Source organism: Cebus imitator, unplaced genomic scaffold, assembly GCF_001604975.1.
Source record: "Cebus imitator isolate Cc_AM_T3 unplaced genomic scaffold, Cebus_imitator-1.0 Scaffold18, whole genome shotgun sequence".
In the NCBI taxonomy this organism is placed as follows: domain Eukaryota; kingdom Metazoa; phylum Chordata; class Mammalia; order Primates; family Cebidae; genus Cebus; species Cebus imitator.
In genome coordinates, this window is record NW_016107333.1 from 6,043,927 (window position 1) to 6,055,334 (window position 11,408).

At 40.8% G+C, this 11,408-nt stretch overlaps 1 protein-coding gene across 9 annotated transcripts in view; it reads left to right on the forward strand.

The window, feature by feature from the left end:
- Positions 1-11,408, forward strand: part of RBM39 (RNA binding motif protein 39) — a 43,647-nt gene that overhangs the window by 16,709 nt on the left and 15,530 nt on the right. For all 9 annotated transcript variants that reach the window (XM_017513205.2, XM_017513213.2, XM_037732960.1 and 6 more), the window contains 4 exons: positions 1,774-1,891; positions 2,210-2,362; positions 5,965-6,102; positions 10,394-10,459. In XM_017513205.2, the coding sequence (XP_017368694.1) occupies positions 1,774-1,891; positions 2,210-2,362; positions 5,965-6,102; positions 10,394-10,459 (475 nt within the window). The remainder of the gene's footprint in view (positions 1-1,773; positions 1,892-2,209; positions 2,363-5,964; positions 6,103-10,393; positions 10,460-11,408) is intronic.

Below are 11,408 nucleotides of genomic sequence, written 5' to 3' on the forward strand. Positions count from 1 at the left end.
GTGCCTGTAATCCCAGCTACTCAGGAGGCTGAGGCAGGAGAATTGCCTGAACCCAGGAGGCGGAGGTTGAGGTGAGCTGAGATCGCGCCATTGCACTCCAGCCTGGGTAACATGAGTGAAACTCCGTCTCAAAAAAAAAAGAGAAGGGGTTTCAAAACCATGTTAGTTAGGCTGGTCTTGAACTCCTGACATGGTGATCTGCCCGCCGTGGGGCCCAGCAAAAAGCTTTTCTTTTCTTTGAGGCAGGATTTCATTTTGTCACCAAGGCTAGATTGCCATGATGCATTTATGGTTTGCTGTAGTTTCTTAATAGCTGGGCATAAGCAATGCCACCCAACTCAGCCTCCCTAGTAGCTGGGACTATAAGTTGTAGCCACCATACCCTGCTAATTTTTGTTTGTTTGTTTGTTTATTTGTAGAGACAAGGTTTTGCCGTGTTGCCCAGTTTGGTCTGAAACTCCTGAGCCAAGCAGTCTGCCCACTACTACTCTTGGCCTTGAAAGCTTTTGTGCCAGGCAGGGTGGCTAATGCCTGTAGTCCCAGCACTTTGGGAGGCCTAGTCAGGCAGGTCACAAGGTCAGGAGTTTAAGACCAGCCTGACCAACATGATGAATCCCCATCTTTACTGAAAATACAAAAATTAAACAGGCATGGTGACATGTTCTGTAATTCTAGCTAGCTGGGAGGCTGAGGCAGGAGAATCGTTTGAACCTGTGAGGCGGAGGTTGTGGTGAGCCAAGACCATGCCACTGCACTCCAGCCTGGGTGACAGAGTGAGACTCTGTCTCAGAATAAAAAAAGGTTTTGTGACAAATCTTATAGGTGGAGTGATAATGCAAGAGAAAGCATCCAAACACACCCACCACTTGTACATCCTGTGAGAGTGTCCAAAAAATGGAAAAGAGCATGTTTAGGCTTTACATCTTTAAGGATTGACTTAAAACATTAAACTAATTGGTATTTTGTAACAGAGATGATGTTAATAGACAATCTAAATTTGTAAAATAAATAGAATTTTTGGAATCATTTGGGGTTTCACTTCAAGTTTGCCATTGTGATTATCAAACTTAATTTTCTTTATAATTTTATGGTTTTGTTGTAAGGAAGCATCCGTTACACTGATTTTATATCAGTCTGGCATTTGTGATTGGTCCAATGTTATTTTTATGACTGTTACTAAACAGGCTTCTGGTTGATCCTTTCTTTAGAAAAATTACCCTTTTTGAGATTGTAAGGACATTAGACTTCTGTGCCAATGCCATGTAAGATGCGATTATAAGAAACAGTAAACTTTATTCTTTAGAAGGAATTGAGTTAAATTGAATAGTTTTATGGAAATTTTTTGTCAATAGATCTTACTGAAAATAGGCTTGGGAATATGACAGACTAGTTTCACAGCTTACTCATTCTGTGAAAATTAATGTTTGACACTTGTTTTAGGTCAGGCATGGTGGCTCACACTTGTTATCCCAGCATTTTGGGGTTCTAGGGCAAAAGGATTGCTCAGTGGTTCAAGGCAAACCTGTGCAACATAGCAAGACCTAATTTCTGAAGATGAAAATACTGAGGAGGAGTTGGGAAAGGAGTGAGAGATATAGTGTATACTGCTCAGGTAACAGGTACACTAAAATTTCAGAATTCACCACTAAAGAACTCATGTATGTAACCAAAAAGTACCTGTACCTGAAGAACTGTTGAAATATATGGAGAAATAAAAAATTATTTTAAAATAATCTGTTATAAAACTAATTTTATGTTTTTTACTCCTATTAGGGAACCTATTGATAATCTAACTCCTGAGGAAAGAGATGCAAGGACAGTCTTCTGTATGCAGCTGGCAGCAAGAATTCGACCAAGGGATTTGGAAGAGTTTTTCTCTACAGTAGGAAAGGTAATCTTAGCCTGTGTAGGGAGGTCAAATAGGTAGATATTGCAAGAGAAAACATTTAAACATCAAATCTTTTGATTTAGTAGCAGTATTTGTTTGTGGTAATGTTTCTGTTTTGCATCTTACAGTATTAGAGTTGATAAATGTTACTACACATTTTTTTAAAGATATGGATAGAATATAGGAATTGTCCTACACATTTACTTTTTTAAAGAAATTCATAATGCCTTCATTCTTCAACACTAATGTCTCTTCTTGAAAGTATTATATGTACATGGCTTACAATGGATGGTTGCACAAACAGAACTGTTTTCTTTCTAGGTTCGAGATGTGAGGATGATTTCTGACAGAAATTCAAGACGTTCCAAAGGAATTGCTTATGTGGAGTTTGTTGATGTTAGCTCGGTGCCTCTAGCAATAGGATTAACTGGCCAACGAGTTTTAGGAGTGCCAATCATAGTACAGGCATCACAGGTAATTTTTTTCCTGGTTAAATGATTGATTATTGATGGTCTTGAAAGCCTCTTGTTGCATGGTATCGTGCTTTCATGTCCTGTGCCTCATCTACAGTAACTGCGACTCATTATCTTAGGAGTTGGATGTTCTCAAGGACCTTTTTTTTTTTTTAAACTTTATCTTGCTTACTTCGATAGTTTTCTCAAGACCGTCATCCTGTCTTATCTCCTTGTGTTGCCCTTTTGTTGTTTGGTTTTTGGTTTTTTTCGAGACAGAGTCTCACTCTGTAACCCAGACTGGAGTGCAATGGACTGGTCTCAGCTCACTACAACCGCCGTCTCCTGGGTTCAAGAGATTCTTCTGACTCAGCCCTCTGAGTAGCTGGGATTACAGGAGACTGTCACCATGCTCGGCTACTTTTTTTTTTTTTTTTGAGATAGAGTCTTGCTTTTATTTCCCAGGCTGGAGTGCAGTGGTGTGATCTTGGCTCGCTGAATCCTCCATCCCCTGATTTCAAGCAGTTCTCTGCCTATGCTTCCTAAGTAGCTGAAATTACAGGTGCGCGCCACCACCCCCAGCTAATTTTTTGTATTTTTAGTAGAGATGGAGTTTCACCATTCTTAGCCAGGCTGGTCTTGAACCTTCTGACTTTGTGATCCACCTGCCTCAGCCTCCCAAAGTGCTGGGATTACAGCCATGACCCCTCATATCTGGCCTACTTTTTGTATTTATAGTAGAGACGGGATTTCACCATGTTGGCCAGGCTCCTCTTGAATTCCTGACCTCAGGTGATCCGCCCTCCTTGGCCTTCCAAAGTGCTGTGATTACAGACGTGAACTACCGCACCTGGCCTTGTTTTTGAGATAATGGTCTTAAAGATCAGAATGCAGTGACATAATCACAGCCCACTGTAGCCTTGACCTGCCGGGCTCAAACAGTCTTTTCGCCTCAGTCTTCTGAGTAGCTAGGACTACAGGTACATGCCACCATTGCCAGGTAAGTTTTAAATTTTTTGAAGGAACAGGGTCTTGCCATGATGTTCAGGCTGGTTTCAAACTTTCTGACTAAAGTGGTCCTCTGGGCTCGGCGCTGTGGCTCACGCCTATAATCCCAGCACTTTGGGAAGCCAAGGTAAGTAGATCACCTGAGAGGTCAGGAGTTGAAGACCAGCTTAACCAACACGGTGGAACTCCATCTCTATTTAAAAAGTAAATAAATAAAGTGATCCTCTGGCCTGGGCCTCTTGAGGTGTTAGGATCACTTTGGCCACACTGCACTTGGACAGCATTTAATAGTTCTTATGGATGGGAAGAAGTTGGAATGTATCATTCTGTGGATTATATAATATGACCCTTTCATTAGAATTGATTTGTATTCATTTGTATAAATAAACAAATGACTTTTTTTTTCTGCCTCTGTGCCACGTACAAGATCCCACCACACTGCCTGTAGGGCCCTCTTCTGTCTCTTCTTCCTACAGGGGTGGAGGGTGGGGGGAGACTTCAGAAACAAGTTACTGATTTTTGTCACTAATTAATGACTTCGATTCTTTTACTTTCTAAAAATTTTTTTTAAATTTTTTATTTAAAGACAGGGTTTCACCATGTTGGCCAGGCTAGTCTTGAACTCCTGGCCTCAGGTGATCCGCCTGCCTTGGCCTCCAAAGTGGTTGGATTACAGGCGTGAGCCAACATGCCCGGCCTTGATTTTTTTAAATAGCAAAGACAGTATTTAATATTTTGAGCAAAATGAAGTACAGTAGTCATATTGGTTTTTTTCAAACAGCTTAAATACTCTATAACTCTTTTTTAATAATCTGGTTACTTCATCAAATTTAACTTGTTTTTAGACAGGCTCAGTTGCCCAGGCTGGAGGACAGTGACACATTTACAGCCTCAACTTCCTAGCTAGGCTCAAGTGATCCTTCCAGCTCAGTCCCCAAAGTAGTTGGGAACACAGGCATCAACCACCATGCCTGACTGATATTTCATGATTTAGAGAGGAGCCTCTAAATCATGTTTTGGCCTCTTAACATGCTCATATTAGAGGCGTGGGACCCTGTGGCCAATCAGACTGACTTTACATAATTTTGTGAAGTTCTTTATTTGCTTTATAACCAATTGTGACTTGAAATATCAGTTTCACTGCTAGGTAAGCTGTTACGTAACCTTGGCCAAAGTATTATTCTCTCTTTCTTGTTTAAATACAGTCTCACTATGTCACATAGGTTGTAGTGCAGTTGTGTGATCTTCGCCCAGTGCAACTTCTGTCTCCTTGGTTGAAGTGATTCTTGTCCTTCACCTTCCCAAGTAGTTGGGGTTAGAGGCATGTACCACCACACTCAGCTAATTTTTAGTATTTTTAGTAGACATGGGGTTTTGCTTTGGCCAGGCTGGTCTCGAACTCTTGGCCTCAAGTGATCCGCCCATGTCGGCCTTCCAAAGTCCTGGTAATACAGGCCTGAGCCACTGCGCTGGCCCTATTGTCCTCAGTTTTTTCATTTTTAGAAGGTTCTGCTTTACATTAAGTAGTAATTATTGAGTATAATGTGATTGTAAACTGGATAAGAAGATAATTGCTCAGATTATTTCCTATGTTGGAAGACAAACTTACTAGCTGGGTGTGGATTGGCAGGACTAAGGGCTGAGAAGTAGCATATTAAATGAGGTACTTAAATTCATGTAACAAACTGTTTTAGGAGCAGTACTACCAAATGTACGCCAGTTTGTTACAAGAGAAGCCTGCGTTAGAATGTAAATGGACAACTTTTGTTCTGTTGGTTATGGAGAGATGACGACTGACTCAACAAGTTTGCTTGGTGATATAGTTTGGTTCTGGCATATGCCCCTTATCACAAACAGCTGTACATTTGGTTATACTAATCTCAAGAGTGTTAATTTTAATGAATATTGATTGTGTCTATATGGGATGTGCTGTATCCCTAGCAATCTCTAGTGGCTGAGAAAGAAGAATGATCATCACTTAATATCAGAAGTTCAAGACCAGCCTGGGCAACATAGTGTGAGACACTGTCTCAAAAAAATAAAACTCTAAATAAATAAAATTATTTTCATTGTAGTTTTATACATACACATTTAGCATTTTAACCGTTTTTAAAGTATACAGTTCAATGCTATTTATTAAATTTATAGTGATGGAATAATCAATAATCATCTCCAGGTATATTCATTGTCTCATATAGAAACTGTACTTTTTTTTTGAGACGGAGTTTCACTCATGTTACCCAGGCTGGAGTGCAATGGCGCGATCTCAGCTCACCGCAACCTCCGCCTCCTGGGTTCAGGCAATTCTCCTGTTTCGGCCTCCTGAGTAGCTGGGATTACAGGCATGCACCACCATGCCCAGCTAATTTTTTGTAGTTTTAGTAGAGACGGGGTTTCACCATGTTGACCAGGATGGTCTCGATCTCTTGACCTCGTGATCCACCCACCTCGGCCTCCTCCCAAAGTGCTGGGATTACAGGCTTGAGCCGCCGTGCCCAGCCAGGGTGATATTTTTATCACTGTAAACTTTGAATCAGTTGTTAGGCAAATCTGTGTGGTTTACCCCAGTGAAGCTGCTGTGTGTTGGCTCTGTGTGATGTGCATTTTGTCTTTTAGGCAGAAAAAAATAGAGCTGCAGCAATGGCAAACAATTTACAAAAGGGAAGTGCTGGACCTATGAGGCTTTATGTGGGTTCATTACACTTTAATATAACTGAAGACATGCTTCGTGGAATCTTTGAGCCTTTCGGAAGGGTAAGTCCAAGTTCTTCAATGAATTTTCAGTAGGTTGTTGATCTGAGTATAACTATGTAATAATTTCTGTATTTCCTACTTTGTTATCTTTCCAGGAGATTAATATTAAGAGGATAAGGGTTGCTTTTAGAAAAATTTATTATGACAACATAGGTTAAAACAGATTAGTATAGGTCACTTAAAGAATGTTGCTAATATTCATAATGCCATGTGAAATGCATAATGGGTATTAAAATTAATCATTTAAAAAATCTACTTTGGTTGGGTACTGTGGCTCATGCCTTTAATCCCAGCTGTGTTCATGCCACTTGACTCCACCTTGGGTAACAGTTTGATCCTGTCTCAAAAGAAAATTGTTACATCATAGGAAGACTATTTTTGTTTAGTAGAATTTCTTTTTAAAAGTTTGTTTTTAAAAGAACATTGAAGATCTTAAGATTCTGCTTTGTCTGTCAGGCGTGGTGGCTCACGCCTATAATCCCAGCGCTTTGGGACACTGAGGCTGGCAGATCACAAGGTCAAGAGACTGAGACCATACTGGCCAACATTTGAAACCCTGTCTCTACTAAAAATACAAAAAATTTAGCTGGGCATAGTGGCAGGTGTATGTAATCTTGGCAGCTCTGGAGGCTTTGATAGAATTGTTTGAAACCTGGGAGGTGGAGATGGCAGTGAGCTGAGATCCCACCACTACACTTCAGCCTGGGTGACAGCAAGACTGTGTCTCCATTAAAAAAAAAAAAAAATTCTGCTCTGTCTCCCAGGTTATATGCTCAGTTCCAGGCCTTGGTAGCCTGATTAGTTTTGCTCTTCTGTTTGTTGAAATCTTTAGTGGCTGCATTATGAATGCCCCTCTGGCAAGGCTATTCTGCCTAACACTATGTGAACTATTTCTGATCCACTGTGATACTTCACTTTCTTCAGTAATTTCACTTTATTTATTTATTTTGAGACATTCTCATCCTGTCTGCCAGGCTGGAGTACAATGGCACGATCTTGGCTGACTGCAGACTCCACGTCTTGGGTTTCAAGTGATTCTCCTGCCTTAGCCTCCAAGTAGCTGGGATTATAGGAACCCACCCTCACACCTGGCTAATTTTCATATTTTTTTAGTAGAGACAGGGCTTTACCATGTTGACCAGGTTGGTCTCGAACTCCTGACCTCAGGTGATCCTCCTGTCTTGGCGTATCAAAGTGGTGAGATTACAGGCATGAGCTACTTCGCCCAGCCTCTGTTGACTTTTCTATAAGTATCAAGGATCTTGGGGTGTTTGAGGGTGGATGTGCATATAGCACATAATGATGTGCCATTATGTGCTATATTAAGAAAATGAAAGCAGTAGGGGCCACATGAACTGTTAGATGGCAGAGTCAAAAAACAGCTTGATCTCTTGCCTCCAAGTCTCCACAAGGCCTTGTGTCTGGCACTGTGATATTGAGGTCACTACATAGCATCTAGGCTTTTGTTCTAGAGGACTTGTTGGTGCTATCTACCTGAAGCAAGAGTGTCCACCCAGTTTTGTGTAAGGGAGTGATAGTTTCTCAGTCCTGTCACTGAGCAATGAACCTTTTCCACTCAGTAATTTTAGCAAAAGGAATAAATGTAAAGAAAGCTAGATAGAACAAATAAACATTAACTTTTAAAAATGCATTCACTAAGAAATTAAAAAAATAATAAAAAATTTTAAAAATGTATTCACTGGCTAGGTGCGGTGGCTCATGCCTGTTACCCCAACACTTTGGGAGGCTGTGGCAGGTGGATTCCTTGAGGTCAGGAGTTTGAGACGAGTCTGGCCAACATGGTAAAACCTCTTTTCCTCTAAAAATAGAAAAATTAGCTGAGTATAGTGGCAGGAGGCAGCTACTCAAAATGAATAATCATGTATATTTGATAAATCTAGGTACCACATAAAAATGAACATCGGGAAACATTTGATATTTAAATTATTTTAATTACTCTAGAGTATGATTTGTCAGATTTTTAATTAAATTTGAGATAGAGTTTCATTCTTGTTGCCTAGGCTGGAGTACACTGGCGCAACTCCGCCTCCCAGATTCAAGTGATTCTCCTGCCTTAGCCTCTTGAATAGCCAGGGTTACGGGTGCCTGCCACCAGGCCCAGCTAATGTTTTCTATTTTCAATAGACATGGGGTTTATCCATGTTGGCCAAGCTGGTGTCAAACTCCTGACCTCAGGTAATCCAGCCAGCCGCCTTAGTCTCCCAGCTTGGTGGGATTACAGGCGTAAGCCACACTGCCCTGTCATCCAGGCTGGAGTATAGTGGCACAATCTCGGCTCACTGTAATTTCCACCTCTCAGGTTTAACCAATTCTACAGCCTCTGCCTCCCAAGTAGCTGGGATTACAGGTGCACACTACCACACCCAGCTAATTTTTTTCATTTTAGTAGAAACAGTTGTCACCGTGTTGCCCAGGCTAGTCTTGAACTCATGAGCTCAGGCAATCCACCAGCCTCGACCTCCCAAGGAGGTAGGATTACAGGCGTGAGCCACTGCACCTGGCCTAAAGATCTGTTTTAAAATTTATATTGTTTATTTGTTGCTAGCTAATGCTTCCCCAAAATGTCATCCCTGTCATAGCCCCACTTTATCCACGATGACCCCTTTCCTAGAGGTAGCCCTTACCAGTTTTTTGTATAGCCTTCCAAAGACATTCTGTGGCTTAACAAACAATAGCGAATACATCACTTCTTTTTTTTTTTTNCGATCTCTTGACCTCGTGATCCACCCGCCTCGGCCTCCCAAAGTGCTGGGATTACAGGCTTGAGCCACCGCGCCCGCCCTTAATTTTTTTTTAATATAAAATTTTTTTTTTTCTTACTTAGAGTTGGGTTCTGTTTGTTGCTAAGGCTGATGTTGAACTCCTGGGCTCAAGTGATCTCCCCCGTTAGCCTCCCAAAATGCTGGGATTATAGGGATGAGGCACTGCTCCTGGTTTTTAATATTTTTTTTTTTTTTTTTTTTTTTTTTTTGATAACAGAGGCTGGTTGTGTCGCCAAACTGGAGTGCAATTGTGCGATCTTGGCTCACTGCAACATCTGCCTCCTGGGTTCATGCAGTTCTCCTGCCTCATTCCCCAGAGTAGCTGGGATTTTAGGCGTGTGCCACTTGGCTAATTTTTGTATTTCTAGTAGAGATGGGGTTTCACCATGTAGTCCAGGCTGGTCTTGAACTCCTGACCTTGTGATCCACCGCCTTGACCTCCCAAAAGTGTTGGGATTTCAGGCGTGAGCCACTGCGCACGGCCCACTTCTCTTTTAAAATTTTTGGTAAAATATGCCTAACATTAAAAGTTTTTTTCATGTTTGAGGTAGTCCTCTGTCATCCAGGCTGGAGTGCAATGGCATGATTGAAGTTCACTGTGTAGTATTCACCTCCTGGGTTTATGTAATCCTACTGCCTCCCAAAGTGCTGGGATTACATACCTGAGCTACCCTACCTGACTGGGTGCTCTGTTTTTATTTTTTCATGCTTTTTTTGTATGGCCACCTTAATTGGGAATATTGTGATACAATTAACTGATTGAAAGTAAACTCAATGGTATTTAGTTAGTGCTATTCACAGAATTGCACAATTTTCGCCAAATTCATTGTCAGTTTTAGTTATTCTATTTTTATGATTTACTGTGTCTAGTATAATTGGGAATTATTGCATTGTGGAAAGGAAACATGTTGATTTTTTTTTTTTCTATCTTCTAATGGTAATTTAGGAAGGTTTTTTGTGGTTTATTAATAGGAAAGATAATTCTAGTTTGAAAATCATAGTTTGCTCCCTGCTCCCCATTGCTTGGGAAGTTTCTAGACTTTTTTTTTTTTTTTTTTTTTTTTTAAATACCAACTCCTGCTCTGTTGCCAAGGCTGGAGTACCTGGGTTCAGGTGATTCTCCTGTGTCAGTATTCCAAGTAGCTGGGCATACAGGCATGCACCATCAAGCCCAGCCAATTTTTGTATTTTTGGTAGATACCTGATTCCACCATGTTGGCCAGACTTGTTTCAAAACTCCTGACCTCAGGTGATCTGCCTGTCTCAGCTCCTCATAGTCTTGGGATTACAGAAGCCAGTCACCGTACCAGCCTAATTTTTTTTTCATATTAAATATAAAATTATAGTTACAAGACTTTAAAAAGACTTCTTGGTGATGAGGTGTTGTGATAAGTCTTCTATTTTGTAGTATGAGGAGACTGCTAGATTTCTAAAACCATGTCTCAGGGAATAAAGTAGCTTTGTACTCTGATTTTAAGTTAAATAGTAATTGTGCTTTTCAATTATAGATTGAAAGTATCCAGCTGATGATGGACAGTGAAACTGGTCGATCCAAGGGATATGGATTTATTACAGTAAGTAATTACCATAATTACATGACTTAGTTGCTGTCTTTTGAAACAGGTTTTTGCTATGTTGCTGAGAGTAGTGTCTAGTTGGTGTTAAGTGATGTCCCACTTTACCCTTCCAAAGTGCTGGTATTACAGGAGTAAGCCACTGTGCCAGATGTAAAATTTTTTTCATAGCCCACACATGAATGTGAAAAACAAATCATTACACTTAGGAACTCCTAACACTTTTTGATCTGAGTTGCATAGTGAAAGTACAATAGTTACTAATGGTGGGGAGGAGTAATGTTTAATATTTACAGGTTTTCAAAGCTGGGCGTGGTGGCTCCCTTTGGGAAGCCGTGGTAGGTGGATCCCCTGAGGTCAGGAGTTTGAGACCATCCTGACCAAGATGGCGAAACCCCGCCTGTATTAAAAAGAAAAAAAATTAGCCAGGTGTGGTGGTAGGTTCCTGTAATCCCAGCTACTCAGGAGGCTGCAGGAGAATTGCTTGAACCCAGGAGGTAAAGGCTGCAGTGAGCCATGATCACGCACTCCATCCTGGGCAACAAGAGCAAGACTCAGTCCCAAAAACACAAAAAAATTAGTATTTGCACAGTTGCTACTTTTTAGTAAGCAGTGGTACCATTTACTCCACTTAACTATATAATGAAGGTTTGTTAAACAATGTGTTAATCCATGTGTTGTTATAAAGGAATACTCAAAGATTAGTTAATTTATAAGGAAAAGAAGGGTTTTGTGTCTTTTATTTTTTTTATTTTTATTTTTATTTTATTTTTTTTGAGACGGAGTTTCACTCATGTTACCCAGGCTGGAGTGCAAATGGCACGATCTCGGCTTACCGCAACCTCCGCCTCCTGGGTTCAGGCAATTCTCCTGCCTCAGCCTCCTGAGTAGCTGGGATTACAGGCACGCACCACCATGCCCAGTTAACTTTTTGTATTTTTAGTAGAGA